The following is a 26,134-nucleotide window of genomic DNA, read 5'->3' as shown; positions in this document are numbered from 1 at the left end:
CTACCTAAATGAATATGTCCTTTCTAACCCCTGGAGCCTCAGAAGGACTTGAACCTGACAGATGAGTGACAGATGAGTTCTTTCCTATTGGGAGGTTAGGGCGTTGGGGTCAAGAAGTTGTTGCCAGAGACTTGTAGTCTTTTTTCTCTCTGATCGCAGCTCGCGAATCTCCTTCGGAACCAGGCGGTGAAAGGCAGAGCTGTCGGAGCCCTCCTGAGAGCCATCTTCCGAGGTAACGGTGACGGATGCCCTCCTGTCTCCCTGGCTCCGCTGGCAGAGCTGTTTGCTTGGGGCGCATGTTGCTATTATTCATGCTGTTTGCAGCCCCACTGGGACTTGGCTGTGTGTCTGGGAGACTTTACGTAATCAACTAAAGCAGCAAGTCTCTTGTCTTGTGGGTTTTAATAATTTTACTCAAGGGGGTTGCAGTGGCTGCCTGAGGTGAGATGGCTGGTTTGGGGGCCTATAAAGGGTGTATTTCATTAAATCAGCTTTGGTTTCCTTTTGCTTTTCTTTTTTTTAAAATATTTTTTATTGATTTTTTACAGAGAGGGAGGGAGAGGGATAGAGAGTTAGAAACATCGATGAGAGAGAAACATCGATCAGCTGCCTCCTGCACACTCCCTACTGGGGATGTGCCCGCAACCCAGGTACATGCCCGTGACCGGAATCGAACCTGGGACCCTTCAGTCCGCAGGCCGACGCTCTGTCCACTGAGCCAAACCGGTTAGGGCTCCTTGTGCTTTTCAAATGGTGGAGAAAACAGTAGCAGTGGTTAGTGCCTGGTCTGTTTAAGGGGCTAAGAGTTGTGGGATTTAATGAAATGGGATATAGAGGTTCTTCATTTCCAGCGGGGTATATTTGTTTCCATATTTTGAAAAAGGGCCAGTTCTACATTTTTTTTTGCAGATTGTGACTCAGAGTGATTTTTAAGATTGTGGTAGAATAACATGCTACAAGGCAAAAAAAAAAGTGGCTTTATATTCTTAGCAATGCATTTTAACTGGATTTAGTTTTCAAGGGTCTAAAAACACATTTTCCTGCCCTGGCTGATTTGGCTCAGTGGATAGAGTCGGCCCACAGACTGAAGGGTCACGGGTTCGTTTCTAGTCCAGGGCAGGTACCTTGGTTGCAGGCTCGATCATTGGCCCTAGTCAGGGCAAGTGCAGGAGGCAACCAATTGATGTGTCTCTCTTACATTGATGTTTCTGTTTCTCCCCCCTTCCACTCTAAAAATCAATGGGAAAATATCCTCAGGTGAGGATATAAAAGCTCCTATATAATAAAATCCTAATATGCAAATCGACCAAACGGCGGAATGACTGGTCACTGTCATGCACACTGACAACCAGGGGACAGATGCTCAACATAGGAGCTGTACCTTGGTGGTCAGTGTGCTCCCACAGGGGGAGTGCCACTGAGCCAGAAGCCGGGCTCACAGCTGGCAAGCGCAGCGGCAGTGGCAGGAACTTCTCCCGCCTCCGCTGCAGGCGGGTGGTAAGGAGCGAGGGGTCCTGGACTGTGAGAGGGTTGTCTGACTGCCAGGGATTGAGCCTAAGCCAGCAGGCGGACATCCCCCAAGGGGTCCTGGACTGCGAGAGCATGCAGGCTGGGCTGAGGGACACACACACACACACACACTCACACACACACACACACACCAGTGCACGCATTTTGTGCACCAGGCCTCTAGTAAACAAATACACATCTTCCTGTGCATGAAAAAATTTTCAAGATTGCTTGAGTTGACCTTTATAGAAACTTGCTAAATGACTGTTTCGTAGAAATATCCAAGAAAAGGAGGTTAGGTGAAAGAAAGAAGAGAAATTTTTTTCCTGGACAGACAAACCTGGAGAAGATTATTACAGCTCCCACCTATTTTCATCTTATTTAAAAATACAGACTTGGAAAGCCTGGTTTAAAAGTAGCATGAGTTATGGAGTACTTGTGGAAACTACCTCCTAATCATTTTAGTTCATTGATTGTATAAAAGACCAGTAGTAGTTAAGACGACATTTAAAAAAATTGAGATATATCCCACATACTAGAAAATTCACCCTTTAAAAGTGTACAGTTTTTTTAAATTCAGATATAATTGACATATCATACAATTTATCCATTTAAAATGTGCATTTCAGTGGCTTTTAGTATAGTCACAGGGTTGCACGACCATCACCACATGAATTTCAGAGCATTTTTATAGTCCTGAACAGAAACTCTGTACCCCTTCTCTGTCACCTCCCAGGGGCTGTTGGCTTTAAATTTTTTAAAAAATATATTTTTACTGATTTCATAATGGAAGGGAGAGGGAGAGAGAGATAGAAACATCAAGGATGAGAGAGGATCATTGATCGGCTGCCTCTTGCACGCCCCTTGCTGGGGATCAAGCCCGAAACCCCAGCATGTGTCCTGACCAGGAATCGAACCGTGACCTCCTGGTTCATAGGTCGATGCCCAGCCACTGAACCATGCCAGCCTGGCTGGGGCTACTGGCTTGTAACAACTCCTGAGCTAGCGGAAGGCAGGGGGATGGGATGAGTGGATGTTAAATGCCAAGCTCGCTGTTCTCCCTGAGATTCTGCTGTTTTTCTTAAATACTCCCTGGATGGTTAGACGTCTCTGCGTAATTTCCAGAGTTCTGAACAAGCTGGTTTTCACGGTTTTTGTCAGTGTTCTCGTTTGCTTTTCTGGAGGAAAGAATCTTCCAAGATCTGTATTACTCGGACATCACCCAGTGCTGATATTTTGAAGTATGTTAAAGACATTTAATTTGGGTTATGGACCCAAAAAAGTGTCCAGTAGTTTTTAATTCTTTTTAAAAATTAATGACGTAGGTGGAGGAAGAAAAGATGACATTTTCAGCTAACTGCCTAAGTGACTTTTTCAAAACTTTTAAACACCACAGTCATCAGTATTTTGATCATTCTTTTTCTGTGTTAAATTACAAAGCTGCGTGTTTTTTCCTATTTACTTACCCTTCAACCTTGTAAGACTTGTCCTTTTGTTTCTGTACACCTTTTTAAAACAAGGCTCCCCCTGCTCTGAGGAAGCTGGGGCTCTTAGGAGACGCAAGTTATACACCTGCTGTACCCAGTTGGTGGAGTCAGGGGACTTGCAGAAAGAAATAGCCTCTGAGATCATCGGATTGCTGATGCTGGAGGTGAGCTGGAAAGCAAACACACTTTTGGTGTGGGGTAGATTTGGGGGGTGGGGTGGGCCTTTGCTGTAATTTGTTGAGGGAGGGAAAACAGATGTGCCAGACCTAGCCCAGGTCCTGTTTATGAATGGGAACTATTAAAAGACAAAATAGTTGATGGATGGGCCATAAACCATCTAGGTGGTTCTGTTACGTTTCTGGTGTCATGGACGTGTATCTTTGAAGAGCTGGCATATTTGAAAACGTAGGGAACTGGTAGAGGATTCTGACCTTTGCAATCTTTTTTTAAAAATTTTATTGATTTCAGAGAGGAAGAGGGAGAGGGAGAGAGAGAAACATCCATGATGAGAGAGAATCATGGATTGGCTGCCTCCTGCAAGTCCCCTGCTGGCGTTCGAGCCCACAACCCGGGCATGTGCCCTTGACCGGAATCAAACCTGGGACCTTTCAGTTCGCAGGCCGATGCTCTATCCACTGAACCAAACCCACTAGGGCTTAAGTATATTTTTTTTTACTGATTTCAGAGAGGGAGAGGAAGAAATAGAAACATCAATGATGAGAGAGAATCATTGATTGGCTGCCTCCTGCACGCCCCCTACTAGGGATCAAGCCCACAACCCAGGTATGTGATCTTGACCAGAATCAAGACCCTTCAGTCTGCGGGCTGATGCTCTATCCACTGAGACAAACCGGCTAGTGCAATCCTTTATAATGACAAGTTTGTACCAGAGAAAGGATGCCCCGAGTCCCTGATAGGGCCAGTTCTGGTCTCATTGCCAGTTCTTTTAATTCAGCAAAAGACTCTGTTTCTTGGAAAGAGATAGCCAACATTTGGATTTCTGTTCAATTTTTTTTTTTAATCCCATGAACACGTAGGTCCACTGTTTCCCGGGACCATCGTTGGTTGAATTAGCCAATGAGTTTATTGGTGCAATCAAAGAGGGCAGCCTAACGAATGGAAAATCTTTGGAGTTATTACCCATCATTCTCACAGCCCTTGGTACCAAAAAGGGCAGTCTGGCGTGTGGAAAAGGTAAGTTTCTTCCCATTTTAGTGGCTTTTCTCTATTCGCGTAATCAAATTTATTCTCAGTGTATTTGCATTTCTAGATGAACTGAGTGGGGAAGAATGTAGGAAGCAGTTGATCAGCACCCTCTGCTCTGGCAGGTGAGTCTCTCATTACTCTGTAGAACTTTCTCATGACTGTAAGGGTCAAGAGAAAGAATTCCTGCCATGGCCGGTTCGGCTCGGTGGATAGAGCATCCGCCCGCGGACTGAAGTCCCGGGTTCCATTCTGATCAGGGGCACATGCCCGGATTGTGGGCTCCAACCCCAGTGAGGGGTGTGCAGGAGGCAGCCAATGGATGATTCTCTCATCATTGATGTTTCTCTCTCTCTCTCCCTCTCCCTTCCTCTCTGAAATCAGTAAAAATGTATTGAAAGAAAAAAGAGGAAGAAGGAAGAATTCCCATTGGTTTTAGGAATTCATGTCACTGAATGCTTTAGTTCATTTATAATGTGCCACTTGGATAAAACCACTTAGGCTGTGATGCATTTTTTAGTGATTATTTACTACATTCTTTGTTCTAAGATTATGCATATAATTTCTGTTTATTTGTCCATCTTAACACAGCAATTTAGTCTACCAGTATTCTTTGGAGTCCTAAGATCCTTAAGGCTGGGAAATCACCCTTCTGCTATATCTTTTATATTTTTTTGAGGGAGTGGAATATCTAAGTGATGTTTATATCTTCAAACCCAGAAATTTTGGAATTACTCTAAGAAAAGAGTCCAACATAAAAGAAAATTCTCATATATGGATATGTTCAACAAAGACATTGATGATCAACTTAATCATAAAATAATAGAGACATGAAATTTATACCCATTAAGAGTAAAATGTATAAAAACATAAATTGAAGATGAAAAGCCAGTGAGATATAAAGAGAATGATACTGAGTTATAGAAAACTATGATTATAGTTAGGCATATTAAAAAGAACCAGAAGGAAATATCCAACATTATCTAAACCAAAGATGACCACTTTTATAGTTCCTTATATAAGATCTTTTACATAAATGATTCTAGGCATGTATATCAGCACATGTATATTAATCCATTGATTAATTTGTTTTTAAATATATTTTTATCGATTTCAGAGAGGAAGGGAGAGGGAGAGAGAGAGAAACATCAATGATGAGAGAGAATCACTGATTGGCTGCCTCTGTACACCCCTGACTGAGAATTGAACTGTGACCTCCTGGTTCATAGGCTGACGCTCAACCATTGAGCCACGCCGGCTGGGCTGATTCATTTGTTTTTAATTACACAAGGATCTTATTCAGTACACATTGTATTATTCATATCCCACTTCTGTTCATGTCTGTTTATAAAACTAAATCATTTTTTTTGCATCATTTTTTTAATGGTTCCACAGTAGTCTATTTGGCTAATATCCAGTTGTTAGATTTTCCTCCCCAATAATATTCGATCAATACCATTTTGCTATTATAACAAGTGCTACAGTGAACATATATGTCTGGGTGACCTGTTACAAGCATGCAGAGGGGGTATCTTTCTAATAGAGACTTGTGTGGGTCTGTGCTTATGTGCATGTGTGTGTGTATATGTGTGTGTGTGTATATATATATATATATATATATATATATATGTATTTTTTTTTTTTTAAATCCTCGCCCGAGTATTACATGCACCTTTAAAGTCGGGGAGTCTTGTCTTCCCAGGAGGGCTGTGTCAGTGTACACTCCCTAAAACAGCAGATGAGCAGTGTTTCTTTCCCACAATCTCACCAGCATTGAATATCATCAGACTTCGATTACTTGCCAGTCTGCTGGATTAAAAGCATGTATTTCGTGGTTTTACATATTATCTTTTTGATCTTGTTTCCCAGTGGTACCAAATCACACCTGAAATGGCCCTAATTTTCCCCCCTCCTTCCTAATTTTATAAGTTAAAATGTGATGAACTTACATCTTCTTCGTTATTGTCTTTAACCAGATGGGATCAGCGATACGTGGTTCAGCTCACCTCCATGTTCAAGTAAGCATCACCCTGCCCTCTTCTCCTCTGTCCTGCGTGTGAGCTCCCCTGCTACCAGCTGAAATGTAACAGCTCACCCCCACTCTCTCCCCAGTGAGCGTGTTGGTACCTCTATTTTCTGTTACAGGATTTCCCCCCACTCTCTCTTTTTTGCTTTATTTGCTTTCTTAAAGTATAAGTTTATGATTGTTTTCCAAGGTGACTTTGCTTAGGTAAGGTTCTTGGTTTCCTTTAAGGTTCTCTGTTGGAGAAAATGCAGAAGGGCATTATAATATTCTAGTATCTCCCCCATTAGGCTGTGGCGTGAGTAGGCTTTGGCCCTTAGCATCTTTCATCCACAGGGATGTGCCTCTGACTGCAGAAGAGATGGAACTCGTGATGGAAAAAGTGTTCAAGATGTTCTCCAAGCTGAACCTGCAGGAAATACCCCCTCTGGTCTACCAGCTGCTCATTCTCTCCTCAAAGGTAGGAGGACAGCATTGTTCCTTTTCTTCTCTTTTCTTTTCTTTTTAATATTTTTATTGATTTCAGAGAGGAAAGGAGAGGGAGAGAGAGAGAAACATCAATGATGAGAGAGAATCCTGGATCGGCCGCCTCCTGCACGCCCCACACTGGGAATGGAGCCCACAACCTGGGCATGTGCCCTGACTGGGAATCGAACCGTGACCTCCTGGTTCATAGGTCGACGCTCAACCACTGAGCCACGCCGGCCGAGCTGCATTGTTTCTTTTGTAACTCCAGTGGGATGTCCAGCCAGCGCCCTTCAGCTTATTCTTACCCTGATGTACCTACAAGGCCATGGTTATTTTCATGCCATGTTCGGTGATTTGATCTAGTGAAAAGGTCCTGCTCCTCAGCCCAGGAAGACAGCTTGTCAGAATGTTTAGTGTGTGGTAGGAAAAGGAATACAGATCTCAGAAAGGGTGGGCTATAGGCCCCTTAAGTCTGGCGTTAAGATATCTTTTAGCCCAGCCAGTGTGCTTCAGTGGTTGAGTTCAACCCATGAACCAGAGGTCATGGTTCGATTCCTGGTCAGGGCACATGCCCGGGTTGTGGGCTCCATCCCCAGTGTGGGGCATGCAGGAGGCAGCTGATCAATTTCTCTCTCATCATTGATGTTTCTCTCTCTCTCTCTCCCTCCCTCTGAAATCAATAAAAACATTTTTTTAAAAAAGATATTTTTTTATTTCTCTGTTCCTTTCCTCTCTCTAAAAAAAAAATCAATAGAAACTTTATTTTTTTTTTAATATATTTTATTGATTTTTTACAGAGAGGAAGGGAGAGAGATAGAGAGTCAGAAATATCGATGAGAGAGAAACATCGATGAGCTGCCTCCTGCACATCTCCCACCGGGGATGTGCCCACAACCCAGGTACATGCCCCTGACCGGAATTGAACCCGGGACCCTTCAGTCCGCAGGCCGACGCTCCATCCAGTGAGCCAAACCGGTTTCGTCTAGAAACTTTATTTTTATTTATCTTTTTATTTTTATTTTTATTGCTTACAGTATTACAAAGGGTATTACATATGTGCCCTTTTTTTCCCCCTGCCCTTGAAAATCCCCTGGCCTCCCCTACCCCCCAGTGTCTTATGTTCACTGGTTATGCTAATATGCATGCATGCAAGTCCTTTGATTGATCTCTAACCCTCCCCTCTCCTGCCCCGCCCCCCCCTGCTTTCCCTCTGAGGTTTGACAGTCTGGTGCTTCTCTGTCTTTGGATCCATTTTTATTCAGCAGTCTGTGTTGTTCATCATATTCCACAAATGAGTGAGACCATGTGATACTTATCTTTCTCCGACTGGCTTATTCTGCTTAGCATAATGCTCTCCAGGTCCATCCATGCTGTTACAAATGGTAAAAGTTCCTTTTTCATAGCAGTGTAGTATTCCATTGTGTAGATGTACCAGTTTTTTAATCCACTCATCTGCTGATGGGCACTTAGACTGTTTCAATGGAAATTTTTTTTAAAAAAGATGTATTTTAAACCCAGTTTTAACACGAAAGTATTCCGTATTCATAAATTCTTACTGTGACTCTAGGATGTAATTTGTTTATTTAAATTTATCCTTGAGAAGCCTTTAAGCTGAAAAGTTCAACTTGCTGATCTTGCCTGTTTTGTATTTTTTCAGGGGAGCAGAAAGAGGGTTTTGGAAGGCATCATAGCGTTCTTCAACGAGCTAGATAAGCAGCACAAAGAGGAACAGAGTGGTGACGAGTGAGTAATACAGTTTAGAAACAAAACCCCTTTTACAGATCTATCTCCTCATTGTGCATTGTAGTTACTTCACTGTTCTCTAACCTTCCGGTCCCTGCCTTCACCGCCGAGCCCAGAGCTTCCCTAACCCTCTCCTAGCTGCCCAGTAATAAAGTTAAGAGAACCGTGCAACCTCTTCCACTCTTTTCATTTGCTCCTTTCCGGGAAAATAGCAATAACTGTTCTGTAAGTTGTAAGTTTAAAAGCTATTTATTGTTAAGTGTCTCCTCTGTGCCAGGAACTGTGTGGTCCTGGGTCTACAGCGGTGAGCCAGTCAGTCAGGCAAGGCCCCTGCTCTCGTGGAGCCTAAATTTTAGTGAGAAGAGAACAGAAAATGAGGAAAACAGTAGAGTGGAAAGTGCATGTAACTCAGATGGATGATGTGAGAGAGGCAGCATAGCCACTATCTCAGCATTGTGTCGGGTGGTCAGGGAGCCCTCTCCGAGAAGCTGCTGTTTTATCTGAATGGTAAGAGCCACAATATGTAGATCAGGGGAAAGAACATTTTAAGTTAGTGAAACAGTACAAAGGCAGGAGATAGCACGGCATGTCTGAAAAGGGATTTTTTTTACAGCAAATATTTGTAAGTGCTTATCTGTTTAAGCACTTTATTTATTTTATTTTTTTGTTGTTGTTTAAGCACTTTAAACCTCACAACAACCTTATTTTGTTTCTATTTTTTGGGTGCGGAAACCAAGGCACTGAGAACTTGAGGAATTTCCCAAGATTCTCTAGCCAGGCCTGGGTTTGAATCCAGGCAGCTTGGCTGTAGAATTCACTCTTTTTTTAATTTACTTATTTATTTGAGAGAGAGGAAGAGAATATCAATTTATTCTTCCATTTATTTATGCATTCATTAGTTGCTTCTTTTATGTGCCCTGGCTGGGGATCAAACTCCCAACCTTGGTATATCGGGACAATGCTCTAACCAAGTGAGCTACCCAGCCAGGGCTAGAATTCACACTCTTGGTCCTGTTGCAGCCTACCGCCTCGGCTGTGGAGTAACTTGTAGTTATTTGACTGCGAAGGTGATCTTGTTACTCAGGAAAGACTGTCAGAAAAATAGGCTTCTGAGGAAATAAGCTCAGCCGTGACCCTGTTGCGTTGAGGTGTATGTTAGCATTCCCTGCGGAGGTGTTTAGCAGGCAGTGTGGTGTTACAGGGAGAGGCCAGAGTGGAGATAGAGGTTGGGAGGGACCAGATGGGGTCACCTAGGGAAATCGTGAGGAGAAGAGAGAGAAATCCAGTGCTGAGCCCAGAGGCATCCCACCATTTAAAAGGAGGGTGAGCCCAGTTGGCGTGGCTCAGTGGTTGAGCATCGACCTGGGAACCAGGTCACGGTTCGATTCCCGGTCAGGGCACATTCCCGGGTTGCGGGCTCAATCCTCAGTGTGGGTCATGCAGGAGACAGCCGATCCATGATTCTCTCTCATCATTGATGTTTTTATCTCTCTCTTCCTCTCTGAAATGAATAAAAATATTTAATAAATAAATAGAGGGTGAACCAGCAAAAAAAAAAAAAAATTGATTAGAGGCCTGTGACAATGCCCCAGAACCTCAGAGAAGAAAGTATGTCAAGAAAAAAGTGGTTGACTGTGTGGAATTGGCTGAGGCGTTAATATGGGGCGATGATTGGTTTTGGCAACAGAGGAATCATTTGGAACCCTTGCAATACTAGCCAGTGGCATTGGGGGTGAGAATTGGGAGGGGACAGGTAAAGAAGTGGAAATGATGACTGTGGACACTTCAGGAAGTTTTGTTGCAAAAGGGAGCAGAGAACGAGGCCATGGAATCGGTACTTGCTGTCTTTGCCCAGCGACTCTGAGTTCAGCCCGCGTTGGCCCACGTGTTCATCGGAGCATCTGCCCTGCTGTCTCTCCATACTTTTCTGTTGACTTTCAGGCTCTTGGATCTTATTACCGTGCCGTCGGGTGAACTTCGTCACGTGGAAGGCACCGTGATTCTCCACGTTGTGTTTGCCATGTCATTGGACTGTGAACTAGGCAGAGAACTCCTGAAACACTTAAAGGTAGCAGCAAACTCTTGAGGTGACCGGGATCTCTGTGAAGCAGGGATGTCTGAGCTCCGGCCCCTTCTATGCCAGTTCATGACAGGAAGGAAGCAAGGAGGAATACTGCAGAATGACCCTGGGTCTAGAGCAAGCATGTCAAACTCGTGGCCAGCGGGCCACAAGTTTGACATGCTTGGTAGATCTCTTTTTTGTCTTTGATGTCACCACATTGATAAGCAAGTTCCGTTTTAACCATTTGTATGCCACAAGCGTCTATGACGCAAGTGGCGGATCTTTTTTAATTAAATTCAAAATATTGTGGCAGTTAAGTGGTGAAAGCCATTCCTTAAATGTTCTAGTTTTTGAATAGAAAAAGCCCGGCCAGTGTGGCTCAGTGGTTGAGCTTCGACCTATGAACCAGGAGGTCACGGTTCGATTCCTGGTCAGGGCACATGCCTGGGTCGCAGGCTCGAACCCCAGTGTGGGGCGTGCAGGAGGCAGCCGATCAATGAATTTCATCGTTGATGTTTCTATCTCTCTCTTCCTCTCTGAAATCAATAAAAATATATTTTAAAAAATTTAAAAACAAAGATGGGAACTGTTCAGCAAGGAACTGAAATTTTAATCTTAACTCCACTAGTATCTTATGTTAACGTCAACACTGACCTGTTTGCCCATTTATGAATTAGGGATATTGCCTATTTCTAGTATAATAAGAGGTTTTGTGAAACCAAGTCATTGATTAAATATTTGTGAAGTACTAAGATAAAAATCAGAAGTATTCCAAACTCTTTTAAAGAAAGGTAGTATACAGATAAAGGACCTATTTTTCCCCTAACATTTTGTTTTGAAATGTTTAACCCACAGAAAAGTTGAAATACTTTAGCAGGACAAACATCTGTCTACCCTTCACCTAGATCAGTGGTGGGCAAACTGTGGCTCAAAAGCCACATGCGGCTCTTTGGCTCCTTCAGTGTGGCTCTTCCACAAAATACCGACTTCTGCGCATGGGCCACGAAGTTTCAGTCGCACTGTACATGTGCACCCGCACGTGGTATTTTGTGGAAGAACCACGCTCAAGGGGCCAAAGAGCTGCATGTGGCTCACGAGCTGCGGTCTGCCGACCACGGACCTAGATTTACACATAAATGAATGAGTATGTATGAGCCAGTGAAACTCTAAGGCCACTGAAATTTGAATTTTATTTAATTTTCACGCATCATGAAATTTTCCTTTGATATTTTTCTCCCTCAGCAATTTAAAAACGTAAAAACAAGTTGTAGCTCATGGGCTGTACAAAAACAGGCCGGATTTGGCCTGCAGGCTGTCGTTTGCCAACCTCTGTGCCATGGCATTACATCCGAAGGCTCATGGTTAGCAGGCTGTCTACTGCTTAAGACAATGGCCATCAGTTTTCTTCATTTGCAAAGATACATGTTTCCTTTTATAATTCGACAGTCATCCATGGGGTTCATAATTTGAGATCCCGTGACAGTCCTTGTCCTCAGCAGCTTTCACACGCAGTTTTTGTCTTTTTATGTACTGAGGATTCTTGGCCTACGTCAGTAATTATGCTGGGAGTTGTAAAATGGTAGAATGAAAATTAAAATGGTTTTTCTGCATTATTGATTACCCTTTTTCTGTGAAAAGAGCCTTCCTTTTGCCTTCTAATTTTTTGGGTAATATCAGTACGTACCCCTGAACCTTTTTAAATACAGTACTCAAAGCATTGCTTAAAGTGAGCCATATTTGGCCACCTGGATCCTTCTAGTTTGCTCATGTGTCCTTCTGACCCCTTTAGTCCTTGGACATGTTTATGGCATAAACTATCCAAGGCTCACTTTGTACATTCCTTGCCCCATCCTGGTAGCAGCCATTTCTTTTTTTCATTGTATGTCTTATTATTGAGTTTGAAGAATTCTTCGTATATTCTGGGTATAAGCCCTTTATCGTATATGTAGGTAGCACATATTTTTCCTTGTGGCTTGTCTTTTAATTTTCTTAGTGGTGTCTTTTGAAGCACAGAAAAGTTCTGAATTTTGATAATGTCCAATATATCTATTTTTTGTCTTACATAATTTTGCTTTTGGTATTGTGTATAAGAAAGAATTTGCCTAATTCAGGTTCTTAAAGATTTTCTGCTGTTTTCTTACAAAAGTTTTATAGTTTTAGCTCCGACATATAGGTTTCTGATGTATTTAAGGAACTTTTTTTAAGTAGGCTGTGTTACACTTTTAAGATGTAAGTAATGACTCTTTTTTTGTTTATCTGTTCTAGGCAGGACAGCAAGGAGATTTCAGTAATAATTATATATGTCCCTTCAGCATTGCCCTCCTGCTCTCTGTAGCAAGAATACAAAGGTTTGAGGAGCAGGTATTTATTAATGACTTTTTGGTTCCTTCTGTAGCTGATACGGAGTTCAAGAGCCTGTATTTTTTTTTTTATTATTATTCTTTCCTAAACAATTCCACCTCAGTCCTGCCAGCAGCAAATTCCTCTACAAGACATGTAGGGCCCTAGCCAGTTTGCCTTAGTGGGTAGAGCGTCGGCCCTCGGACTGAAGGGTCCTGGGTTCAATTCCAGTCAAGAGTCTGGATCCCAGGGCTTTGTGCAGGAGGTACCAGTTGATGTGTGTCTGTCTCTGTCTTTTCCACTTTCTCTATGGAAAAGTATCCTTGGGTGAGGATTAACAACAATAAAAAAAGACATGTAGGCCCACACTGTTGACTGGGGGTTGCTTGAAGACTTTTCTTCAGGTACTTGCTTTATACCTCTATTTCCTATTGTTTGGTAAGAGAGGTGAATAAAAATGGAAACATCACACAGTACAGGTAGCAAGGATGGGAAGTTTGGCTGGGTATTCAGCAGTTCTGTTAGGGTCTATTATGTTCTACTAGAGGCCTGGTGCATGAATTTCGTGCACTGGGGTGGGGGGGTGTCCCTCAGTCCAGTCTGCACCCTTGCCAATCTGGGACCCCTTGGGAGATGTCCGACTGCCATCAGACATCCCTCTCACAATCCGGGACTGCTGGTTCCCGACCGCTCACCTGCCTGCCTACCTGATTGCCCCTAACCACTTCTGCCTGCCGGCCTGATCGCCCCCAACTGCCTTCCCCTGCCAGCCCAATCGCCCCAAACTGCCCTCCCCTGCAGGCCATCTTGTGGTGGCCATCTTGTGCCAGTGTGTGATGGTCAATTTGCATATTACCTCTTTATTATATAGGATTAGCTTTCCAAGAAATTGTCCCTGGTCACGTTGAAATAATGGTGAATAGGTTAGTTGCAAGGATGAAAGGCTAAAATCCTTTGCCCTTTTTGCTCATGTGTTCTCTACTTGTGGGAAGGCCTGTCTCTTAAGTTCCCACTGAAAGTCATAATTTTTATGTCGTGCTCATCTAGTGAGACAGTTGTCATGGGGACCTGAGAGTAGAGCAGCAAGTAGGAACTGTGACAAGGTTAAGATTCTGTGGCAGGGAACATCATCTTTTGCTTCATTTTCCTGTTTCTTTCATTGTATTAGGTGTTTGACCTTTTAAAGGCTTCAGTTTTTAAAAGCTTTAAGGATCTTCAGCTTCTCCAAGGATCAAAATTTCTTCAGAATCTAGTCCCTCATCGGTCCTGTGTCTCATCCATGGTCTTGGAAGTGGTGAAGAACAGGTGAGTTCATGAACCACACCCTAGTAGGTGCCTCAGGTGTTTGGTGTGAGAAAATGTGATGCCATACCTGTGGCCCATCAGAGAAAACTGCTGACATTTAATACAGTTCATGTTTGTGTAAGTTCCTTTTTAACCTTTTGAGTGCCAACCAATATCCTAGGGCAGTGATGGCGAGCCTATGACACGCGTGTCAAAGGTGACACGCGAACTCATTTTTTTGGTTGATTTTTCTTTGTTAAATGGCATTTAAATATATAAAATAAATATCAAAAATATAAGTCTTTGTTTTACTGTGGTTGCAGATATCAAATAATTTCTCTATGTGACACGGCACCAGAGTTAAGTTAGGGTTTTTCAAAATGCTGGCACGCCGAGCTCAAAAGGTTCGCCATCACTGTCCTAGGGACTATGCTAAAATTGCCAAGGCATTTTTGCTGATTTTACAGCAGTTTAGGAAAAAAATTAGGAATCGCAAGTAAATGAAGTTACATATTCAAAAACTTAAGGAAACCTTTACTACATTGACATATTTAGCAATATCATCATCACTAATAAAAGCAGACTTAGAACTAGACGCCATTTCAAAGCTTTGATAGCGCTCTCGTCACTTTTGGCAAAAGACAGGAGGAGTGTGATCGGCACTCTAGGGGTTAACTTATTACTGGTTGATATTGGTGTGCCCTTTCACTGTAAGAATTCCTGTCTTCCCTAAACGCTGACGTTTTTTCCTTTTATTTTCTTTGAGTAACCCCTTTCCCTTTTCTCTCTGTTCTCTTCCATTAGCCATTGGACTTCCTTGATCTCTGTGCCATATTTCTCAATTTTTCTTTCATGCTTTTCATATTGTTGTCTTTTTGTGTGAAGTTCTACAAAAATCCCTTAACTCTTTCTTCAAATTAATTTGTTCTTCAGCTCTCTCCATTTTACTCATCGGTCCATCAGCTGGGTTTTTCACCCCAGCAATCATATTTTTCATTTCCAAAATTTCCAGTTTATTTTATAACAGTTTGTTTTTGTTTCATGCTATTGTATTCTTTTTTTTTTTGTTTTTAAATCCTCACCCGAGGATATTTTTCCATTGATTTTTAGGCAGAGTGGGAAAAACAGAGAGAAATATTGATGTGAGAGAAGCACATCGATTGGTTGCCTCCTGCATGCACCCTGACCAGGGCTCTGGACCAGGAGGAGCCTTGCAACCAAGGTATATGCCCTTGACCAGAATCAAACCTGGGACCCTTCAGTCCGCAGGCCGATGCTCTATCCACTGAGCCAAACCGGCTAGGGCCATGCTATTATATTCTTACTAGAGGCCCAGTGCACAAATTCGTGCACGGGAGGGGTCCCTCGGCCTGGCCGGTGATCTGGGCCGATTGCGACTGTCTTGCCCAGTCCCAATTGGGGCTGGCCAGCTGGTGGGAGGTTGGCTGGCCGGGAGTAGGGACCACAGGAGGTTGGCCAGCTGTGGAGGTTGGCTGGCTGCGGAGGTTGGCTGTGGGAGCGCACTGACCACCAGGGGGCAGCTCCTGCGTTGAGCGTCTGCTCCCTGGGGGTCAGTGCGCGTCATAGCAACCGGTAGTTCAGTCACTTAGGTTTATATATATATATATGTTTCTCTGAGGATAATCATTATACTTTTAAAGTTCCCATGTGTTCCAGTAACCTTTTCCCTCAGATATTAGTTCTATTCAGTGAGTCTGGTGCTTCTCTTTCAAGACGGCTTTTTTTCCCCTTGTATTTGGTGATTATTGCTTGTCTCCTTACTGTTTCTGGCGTTCCCCATTAGTTCGTCTCAGAGGGCCGCACCTACTTAACACAGTCTAGCTCTGATCTGATAGCGGTAGATGTGCTGAGGGCTGATCTTCTAGGCGTGTGGCCCCATATCCTCCCGCGTGTCACCATCCTCCCCGAGAGCCGCTCTGCCTCTAGGCCCAGGATCCTCTACTCACACGTGTCAGCTCAGGGCTGTCTTGTCATGGCTCACATGTTGGCATAAAGTGGGGACATAGCGGGTCTTGGAGGAGAAGGTGGAGAAGGATGCTGTGTAGCATAAGGATGCATGAGAAGGAACGGTTCAGGTGAAGACGGTTGGTTATCGTTATCGGATCAAGTTTGGGAACTGTAACATGGCAATGAAGATAAGGGTAAGGTATTTCACTACACTTTTTTTTTTTTTAACTAAGCTTTGTTTTCTTGCAGTGTCCATAGTTGGGATCATGTTACCCAGGGCCTGGTCCAGTTTGGTTTCATTTTAATGGATTCATACGGGCCAAAGAAGATTGTAGATGGACAAGCTATTGAAAGCAGCCCTGGTCTTTCTAGAACACCAAACCAGCATGCATGTAAGCTGGGAGGTGACATCCTGTTGGAGACTTTTAAGGTGAGACTCCAGTTTGGCAACCACTTCCTGATTTCATTAAATGATATCATAAATGGGGCATGATGCTTGCTGGAGTTTGGAGGCCAGGAAATTGGAGTTTCGGGAACAGATTGGGGTAGTAATTGACACATCACAGTTCTAGTTTAATGGAATACATACTTTCTCATCTTTTATTTGTATGAGTTTTTCATTCTGTTTTTTATTCATTCTGATCATTTCTTTTTTTAAATCAATCTTTATTGTTGAAAATATTACATATGACCCATTTCCTCCTCCATTACTCCCTCCAGCCCGCCCCCACCCCTGATAATTTTTTAGAAGTATGAATAGATGTTAGCCTTCCCATGGTTTCCTCCAGCAGTAAATCGTTTCTGAGTGTTTTTTAATGCTATTTATTTATACAAAAAAATAATCTTTTACATTGCTGTAGAATATCAGACTTGAAGAATCATGCTTATTAGTTTGTTGTTGAAGAACCAAAATGGGGAATTTGCCTTTTTTAAACTCTTTACTATATTATGACTATCATCTCAGTCTTAATTTCTGAATCAGCTCTGAAAAATACATTTTCTTTCAAGTAAAAGAAGAAAGCTGGATCTTATCTGAGGCTAGAATTATTGCTTTGCTAGTGATTCCTCTAAGTCGTCTTCTTTGTTTATCTTTTTTTTTTTTTTAATCTTCACCCTAGGATATTTTTCCATTGCTTTGTAGAGAGAGTGGAAGGGAGGAGGGATGGTAAGAGAGAAAAAGAGAAACTTTGATGTTAGAGAGACACATGGATTAGTTGCCTCCTGCATACGCCCCCACCAGGGTTGGGGATCAAATCTATAGCTCATGTTTGTGCTCTTGACTGGGAATTGGACCCCTGACCATTTGGTGTGAGGGCTGGTACTCTAACCAGTGAGCACACTGGCCAGGGCATCTAAGTCATCTTGACATGCAGTTGTTAAATGTGGCTACATGCCAAAAGTGTGGGCTGAAATTATTTGATACTAATTTTTTTTTTTTTTCCAGAGAGGAAGGAAGAGGGAGAGAGAGAGAAACATCCACGATGAGAGAGAATCATGGATCGGCTGCCTCCTGCAAGTCCCCCACTGGGGATTGAGCCCACAACCCGGGCATGTGCCCTTGACCGGAATCGAACCTGGGACCTTTCAGTTCACAGGCCGACGCTCTGTCCACTGAGCCAAACCGGCTAGGGCTGTTGATACTAATTGAAATGTTAATCTAGTGTCCTGATCTGGAACTATGAAGTGAAAGTCATAGAATAGCCCTTGAGAGTTGTATGTTAGATTATATAAATGACTTATTAATAGTAATCAGATTAAAAAGCATTCTAAGAATAAGAGCCTTTAATAGTTTCCATTTTTAATCTTTTTTAAAACTAGGGAGGTTCCATTTGATTTCACACAGATAGATATTGGCTTTGTCAGGGCATCTCTAGAGCATATAATTGACTGCTAATAATCTCATTATTACTATCTACCTCAAATAACCCAGTTCGGGGAAGAAATTTAACTAAAATTCTTAAGTCCTTTTTAAGGCAACTATTGTGCTTCCAGACACTGGTGAAGGTGTTTTTAGGTTTTCAGACACTTTCATGGGCTTATGAATTTTACATTAAATGTGCGTTCTGTCAGCAATGTGGGTGTCGGCATATAATGGATACCCAAGTGCAGCCATTCCTGTTTGATGTTGAACGTTATATGTAGCGACATTTTCATTGCAGGTTCATGTTCATTGTAGGGATCTCTAGGTTCCTAAACATGGTCGTTTGAGGGTGGGGTTGAGGGGTCCAGTCTTTCAGGTGATTCTCATTGTATCTGTCTTTGAAATAAACGCTGAAGTTTTACCCATATCCAAACTACCCTTCATTCTGCCTAACATGCGTGGATGCAGTTATAAGCTGAAAGTCACCAAGGAATGTTTTATTGGTTCTTCTGTTCTTTTTAGATCCATGAGATGATCAGACAGGAAATTCTGGAGCAGGTCCTTAACAGGGTTGTTACCAGAGCATCCTCTCCCATCAGCCATTTCTTAGGTATGGAACTTGGAAAAGGTGGTTAAAGTGCTCGGGAATATTTTCATTTCAGCGTCATAATGGTTTGATCGTGGGAAAAAATTAACGATGAAAAGAAATTAACAGCCCTGGCCGGTTTGGCTCAGTGGATAGAGCCTTGGCCTGCGGACCGAAGGGTCCCCATTCCAGTCAAGGGCATGTACCTCAGTTGCAGGTTCCTCCCCAGCCCAGGCCCTGGTCAGGGTGCCTGAGGGAGGCAACCAGTTGATGTGTTTCTCTCACATCAATGTTTCTCTCCCTCTCTCTTCCACTCTCTCTAAAATCAATGGGAAAATATCCTTAAGTGAGGGTTAAAAACACATATACATAAAAAAAGCAATTAACAGTAGTTTCGTGCTGTCTTTTATTATAATGTCTAAAACATTGAGTCCATTCATGTTGTCTATGGTTGTCCAGAAAGGAAGGCGCATATAACCAAGGAGTGAAGCTGTTGCCTTGCATCAGCCTTGTCTGCTTTGTGTGGGAATTGTCACGAGTGCTGTCCTGCTGCCCCCAGGGACGCCCATTCTAGCCCTGCGCGCTGGCAGGTCTCCAGGGCTCACCCTGTGCAGCCCTCTCCCTCCGGTCCTCTGCCGTGAACTCCAGCTGCCTGGCTTTCCTGACCCTCAGCTCTGCTCCTGTCACTCAGGGAGACCGTGGATCTAGGTTTCCCCCTCTGTGGGTGGGACGGTGAGAAGGCTCACTGGCTACTTCCCTTTCTCAGGGGCCGCTGTCCTGTGCTGCTCTTGTCTAGTGTCTGAACATTGCTGTTTGATATAATTGGTCCTTTTTGTTGTTGAAGTTGGAGGAAAAATCCGCTCACTGGTGCTCCATCATGGTGGGGAAGCAGACGTCTGTTCCTCTTTTTACGTATTCTTGCTTATGCATGTCATTCCTGTTTTCCTGATTTCAGTTGTTTTCATGGGTACGGCTCCCAAATCTTCATGTCTAGACTGCCCTCTTTCCGTAGTTCATTGCTTTCATTCCTGCTGGCTGTTTCCATTTAGTATTCTCCTTTATATCGCAAATGCAAGAGAGGTTCCTTCAAACAAATTTACCTTTTTATTGCCACTATTTCTATTATCTGAAGCCTGGCTCTCCAAGTCCCAGAAGCTGGAATTCTTTTTTTATCTTCTCAAATACACTTGTATCTAAATTCTCCCATTCTTTATACACACACACACACACACACACACACACACAAAGTGGCCAGATTATTATGACTACCCCATCAGTATTTCATTGAAACTTCCAAAAATACTGAATATTGAAAACTTCCTAAGCAAATACTCTCAAGGTTTTATTATTATTTGCATAACTTATTCACGTCATTGTACTGATGGGGTGGTCATAATAATCTCGCTGGTCATAATAATCTGGCTACTCAGTATGTATATGTACATATACATATATATATGTATGTATATATATACACACATATATATATATACACACACACATATACATATATATATTTCAGAGAGGAAGGGAGAGGGAAAGAGATAGAAACATCAATGATGAGAGAGAATCATTGATTGCTGCCTCCTGCACACTCCCTACTAGGGGTCGAGACTGCAACCCAGGCATGTGCCCCGACCGGGAATCGAACTCCTGGTTCATAGGTCACAGCTCAACCACTGAGCCATGCCGGCCGGGCTAAATTCTCCCATCATTTCCCTCATACTGTTACTTCCCACCATCACCCCCATCCATTGCCTGGTTCCCATCTTGTGACCTTGCACGTAGACCGCTGCCTCAGCTTCCTAACCGGCATCCCCTGCTTTCTCTTCTCTGCGGCAGTGCAGCCTGCACATCACCACCAGAGGGTATTCCTACCGCACCCTCCATCACTTGGGAATCACTAATTCCCTCAGCAATAACTTGTCAGCTCTGTGTCCTGCAGTTAAAGTTCTTGACAATTTGATCCAACATTAACTTCAGTTATTCACTTAATTATTCGGAACCTTCACCCCCACTATACAGATGTGCGCACTGTCCCACTGTCCATTCCTGCACCTCCCCCTGCTTTTCCCTTGTGAGTAGCAGGCCTTTGTGGCTCATGGTGCGCTAATGTGGCCCATTGTCCAGAAGCCGGCTTAGCTTTCTCCTCTCTGCGGAAGCACGCCAACCCATGGTCTCTTTCTTTGAAATCCTGCGTGATCTCTTTTCTTTACAACGTTCTAGGCCAGTGGTCAGCAAACTACGGCTCGGTAAACCGTGGCTCGCGAGCCACATATGGCTCTTTGGCCCCTTCATTGTGGCTCTTCCACAAAATACCGACTTCTGCGCATGGGCCACGAAGTTTCAATCGCACTGTACGTGCGCGCCCGCACGTGGTATTTTGTGGAAGAGCCACACTCACAGGACCAAAGTGCCACATGTGGCTGGCGAGCTGCGGTTTGCCGACCACGGTTCTAGGCAATAAGCTATGTTAGGATTATTAGCTATTTGGTATTTTGTTATTTACCTTTTCTTTTTTTAAAAAAGTATATTTTATTGATTTTTTTACAGAGAGAAAGGTAGAGGGATAGAGAGTTAGAAACATCAACGAGAGAGAAACATGGATCAGCTGCCTCCTGCACACTTCCTACTGGGGCTGTGCCTGCAACCAAGGTACATGCCCTTGACCAGAATCAAACCTGGGACCTTTCAGTCCGCAGGCCGACGCTTTATCCACTGAGCCAAACCGGTTAGGGCACCTCTTTCATTCTTTTAAAATAAAATTACTTGACTTCCAACCGAATTAAAATTCTTGAAGGGAGCGAGACCATGTTTTGAGCTTTTGTCTATTCCGTATAGGATCATAATACTTATGCTTATAGATAAAGTTCCTAGATGTTTATTGACTTAGCTTGGGAAGATGAAGATACTGTGCGCTACCTGTCATGCAGTACAATGGGTTTCTTTCTTAGGTAATTTTTCTAGTCTTGTACTACTGCAGCAGACAGTGACCGTAGAAAAATAAGTAGCATCAGTAGAAATCTATATTGCAGTATATTTGACTTGAGAAAGGAAACAAACTTATTACCATTGCTTTCCCTGTTTTAATTTTCCTTTTATTTGAAATATCCTTAGTTATTTGCGTCAACTCATAACGGATTCTGTTTTTCAGAACTGCTTTCAAGCATCATCATGTACTCGCCCTTAGTTCTTCAGAGTTGTTCTTCTAAAGTCACAGAGAGTTTTGACTATCTGTCCTTTCTGCCCCTTCAAACTGTGCAAGGGCTGCTGAAGGCGGTGCAGGTGAGTCTCCCCAGGAGCGGAGAACCCAGGTGGGGGGAGTGGGAGTCCGATGTGTTTATGAATATAAATATGTCTAAGAAATCCTGTTTCTCTTGATTCTAAAACATTAAACTTTATATTAAGAAGGCAGAAGCCCCAGCCTGGCTGGTTTAGCTCAGTGGATAGAGCGTCGACCTGTGGACTGAAAGATCCCAGGTTCGATCCCGGTCAAGGGCACGTGCCCGGGTTGCGGGCTTGATCCCCAGTAGGGGGCGTGCAGGAGGCAGCCGATCCATGATTCTCGGTCATCATGATGTTTCTATCTCCCTCTCTCTCCCTCTCTGAAATCAATAAAAATATATTTAAAAGGGTGGGGGTGGGCAGGAGCCCCAAGCTCTAGACCAGGGGTGGGCAAACTTTTTGACTCAAGGGCCACAATGGGTTCTTAAACTGGACCGGAGGGCCGGAACAAAAGCATGGATGGAGTGTTTGTGTGAACTAATATAAATTCAAAGTAAACATCATTACATAAAAGGGTACGGTCTTTTTTTTTTTTTTTAGTTTTATTCATTTCAAACGGGCCGGATCCGGCCCGCGGGCTGTAGTTTGCCCACAGCTGCTCTAGACTCTGTTCTCCAAGTTTACCCGTCTTCACAGCGCTACTCTCTGGCCTTTGACTCCCTTTCAAGATAGTGATGGAATCGAAAGGCTCTTACAAAATTGCCAATTGAGGACAATAGAGTTAAAGGCTAGTTCCAATGTAGTATTTCAACTACAGTGTTGTCCTTATTACTAAGTGTGATATACACTGAAACATGTAGAAAAGTGCCTTAGAGCCCCGCTGGTGTGGCTCAGTGGTTGAGCATCAACCTATGAACCAGGAGGTCACGGTTCGATTCCTGGTCAGGGCACATGCCCGGGTTGTGGGCTCAATTCCCACTAGGGGTGTGCAGGAGGCAGCCAGTGGGTGATTCTCCCTCATCTTTGATGCTTCTATCTCTCACTCCCTCTCCCTTCCTCTCTGTAATCAGTACAAACATTAAAAAAAAAAAGTTCCTCAGAAAAGCCAAACAGTCACAGCATTGGGTAGCAAGGAGCTAAGGCGGATAAGCAAGCTCGTTCTGGTTTTACCCTCCGTGCTTCCTCTTTCAGCCCCTTCTCAAAGTGAGCATGTCGATGAGAGACTCCCTGATCCTGGTCCTCCGGAAAGCTATGTTTGCCAGGTACGTAGCGCCCCGTCTAATGTTCCTAGCAGCCCTCTCTGCCGCCTCCTCGTACAACCTGGTCACAGGGCCGTGCGACCGCCTCACCCAGCCAAACACGTTCACCAGACGGCGTTGTGTGCAGTGCTCTATCTCACTGAGTCTCCAGGGCAGTCCTGCAGGGTTATTGCAGCTCCCATTTCACAGACCAGGGAACCTGGGCTTAGAGAAGGCCGTGACCTTCCAAGCCCAACAGGAGTTGGTGTGGAAGCGCGGATTCGAGCTTGTGATGAGGGTCCCCTGCTGTGCACTCGCATAGCCCTGCAGAGGAGGGTCCAGTGCCGGCTGGCAGCAGCTCTGAAGGGAAAACACCTTCATTGAGAAGTAAATAGCCCGGCCGGCGTGGCTCAGTGGTTGAGCGTCGACCTATGAACCAGGAGGTCACAGTTTGATTCCTGATCAGGGCACATGCCCAGGTTGCGGGCTCAATCCCCAATGTGGGGTGTGCAGGAGACAACCAATCACAGATTCTCTCTCATCATTGATGTTTCTGTATCTCTTTCCCTCTCCCCTCCTCTGAAATCAGTAAAAAATGTAATTAAAAAAAATTTTTTTAAGCTTAATTTTAGTGAACATCAGAATTGTGGGCTAGTGACTGTAGACCAAGTCAATTTTTGAGGGTCTCTGTCTTTTGGTTTTTGGCTTAGCCAATGCCTCCTGACCGCTCTTCCATTATTTCTTAGTATACAAACTATAGATGACAATACATCTCCTACAAAATACTCTGAGACAAGTACTAGGTGGAAACCACTTGGTGCTTTAAGTATGAAATCACATAGGCAATATGCTGCCCTCATGGATGGCCATAGGAACAGCCAGTGCTGCTGCCCCTGTTGTAGCAGTGAGTTTTCTGTTGCTCCTTACCCAGATGCATGTCTGACAGGCTAAGGTGAACATTGTAGCGTCTATAACATGAACTCGTCACGGAGCCGCTGGGAGATGGCTGAACCATTTTACTGGGTGGAGGGTTTATCAGGTACCACGCATGGCTCTCCTTTAGGCGCAGAGAAAATCAGCCATTTCCTTTGCGATTCTGCACTTACAGCCTCGCCGCACACTTGTTCTCATTCCCCATGTAGATGTGTCAAGATAGAAGGAAGTATAGGTAATGTCATGAGGTTAAGCAGATGATGAAAGCATCAGCTGCTCATTGCTGTGAACAGCTGATTTCTTATTCGAGCACATAAATTCAGTTCATTGTGCTCTGTCGTGTTTCACTGTGACACGTATTCCTTTCTGTACAAAACTAACTGGATTTTTAAAATATATGTTTTTTTATTGATTTCGGAAAGTAAAAGAGGAAGAGAGAGAAAGAAACATCAGTGATGAGAGAGTGTCATGGATCAGCTGCCTCCTGCACACCCTACACTGGGGATCAAGCCCACAATCCAGGCCGTGCCCTGAGTGGGAATCGAACCATTACCTCCTGGTTCATAGGTCAATGCTCAAACACTGAGCCACGCTGGCCGGGCATAACTGGATTTTTTTGACCCAGAAGCCTATTGCTATGAAATTAATACTGTTTGTTCCTTGCTTCTCTGCCTGTCTCTGAGCTAGACAGCTTGATGCCCGGAAGTCGGCGGTGGCTGGGTTTTTGCTGCTCCTGAAGAACTTCAAGGTCTTGGGCAGCCTGTCATCCTCCCAGTGCAGCCAGGCCATCGGCATCAGCCAGGTGAGGTGGCTCAGCCGGCTTGTCGTGGGCGCTGCTGCGGGGCTTGGTGACATGCGCACTGGCTTCTCTTCCTCCTGTTGTTCTGGTCGTGCAGACGGTCCTGACACACGGTGCTGCTCAGGTGCTGCTAATGGCAGGTCTGCTGTGTGCTCAGTGCTGTGCGGTATGGTAGCCACTAGCCCCAGTGTGGCTATTGAACTGGGCACTTGGCATGCGGCTAGTCCACATTCAGTGTGCTGTCCGTTTAATATACACTGGGTTTTAAGGACACAGTATGAAACTAAGGATTGTACAGTGTCATTCATGTTTTATTTCAATGACGCATTGAGATATTTTGGATGTGTTGGGTTAAGTACAAAGTTAGAATTAATTTCATCAGTTCCTGTTCATATTTGGTTACGAGGAAATTTTAAATTAGATACGTGAGTTGCATTTGTGATTTGTCCTGTTAGACACTAGGCTAAGTGCTTTACATTCATTATTTCATTTATTCTTCACAGTAGTTCTCAGAGGCTAAATACGTTTATGATCTCCATCTTTTATAGTTCATTTACTTGGCACATGAACCTGTATTAAACCCTGTAATGTGAGAAAACAAAATTGTGATTGCTGAATTTACTATGCACATTAAGGGGTGTTGTTGCCATCTGCATTTCTAAACTGCCTGTAATCCTCTCAGGATTTGGTGGGAGCAAAAAGAGCTAGGTTCTCCCAGCTCCTGAAGAATGTGAAGAAATCTTTAGGCCTTTTGAGTCAACCAGGTGTATTATGAGCTGCTGGGTTCCAGGGGCCTGAGCTCACCTGTGCCTTCCTCAGCAGGTCCACGTGGATGTCCACAGTCGGTACAATGCAGTGGCCAACGAGGCGTTCTGCCTGGAGATCATGGACAGCTTGAGGCGGTGCCTGGGCCAGCAGGCTGACGTGCGGCTCATGCTTTATGAGGTAACTCCGCAGAGTGGGAGGAATGTCACATCCCCCGGCTCGTCATCATTTTTATGTTTTTAATTCATTAGGTACTTACTGTTGAATTTATTGGGGTACAGTTGAGGCAGTAACTTAAACTTTCTGAATTGTTTCTCTAGCAAATAATATATTCATCTTCTTCAAAGAACTGAGAATAGGATAAAGAAAGATAGTGTTGCCCTGGCCGGTTTGCCTCAGTGGATAGAGCGTCAGCTTGCAGATTGAGGGGTCCCAGGTTCGATTCTGGTCAGGGGCGCATGCCCAGGTTGCGGGCTCGATCCCCAGTGGGGGTGTGCAGGAGGCAACCGATCAGTGATTCTCTCTCATCACTGATGTTTCTCTCTCTCTCCCCTCTGAAATCAATAAAAATATATTTAAAAGAAAGACAGATAGTGTTATTTTGAAGTTATGATTGTCTGAATCACTGGTATCTCTGTTA

General features: G+C 43.8%; 1 protein-coding gene across 2 annotated transcripts in view; it reads left to right on the top strand.

Moving 5' to 3' along the window:
- FANCI (FA complementation group I) overlaps positions 1-26,134 on the top strand; it is a 51,128-nt gene that overhangs the window by 4,131 nt on the left and 20,863 nt on the right. Inside the window, exons 3-18 of one of the 2 annotated variants that reach the window (XM_036355706.1) lie at positions 160-232; positions 3,030-3,160; positions 4,034-4,190; positions 4,267-4,324; positions 6,176-6,217; positions 6,559-6,682; positions 8,348-8,433; positions 10,375-10,501; positions 12,761-12,856; positions 14,004-14,140; positions 16,337-16,517; positions 18,471-18,558; positions 21,689-21,819; positions 22,951-23,021; positions 24,618-24,732; positions 25,549-25,674. In XM_036355706.1, coding sequence (XP_036211599.1) covers positions 160-232; positions 3,030-3,160; positions 4,034-4,190; positions 4,267-4,324; positions 6,176-6,217; positions 6,559-6,682; positions 8,348-8,433; positions 10,375-10,501; positions 12,761-12,856; positions 14,004-14,140; positions 16,337-16,517; positions 18,471-18,558; positions 21,689-21,819; positions 22,951-23,021; positions 24,618-24,732; positions 25,549-25,674 — 1,743 coding nt within the window. The remainder of the gene's footprint in view (positions 1-159; positions 233-3,029; positions 3,161-4,033; positions 4,191-4,266; positions 4,325-6,175; positions 6,218-6,558; positions 6,683-8,347; positions 8,434-10,374; positions 10,502-12,760; positions 12,857-14,003; positions 14,141-16,336; positions 16,518-18,470; positions 18,559-21,688; positions 21,820-22,950; positions 23,022-24,617; positions 24,733-25,548; positions 25,675-26,134) is intronic. The other variant, XM_036355707.1, reaches the window with a different exon arrangement.

The sequence above is a fragment of the Myotis myotis genome, unplaced genomic scaffold, assembly GCF_014108235.1.
Source record: "Myotis myotis isolate mMyoMyo1 unplaced genomic scaffold, mMyoMyo1.p scaffold_m19_p_23, whole genome shotgun sequence".
NCBI classification, from domain to species: Eukaryota; Metazoa; Chordata; class Mammalia; order Chiroptera; family Vespertilionidae; genus Myotis; species Myotis myotis.
This window is presented reverse-complemented; position numbering and strand designations above follow the sequence as displayed.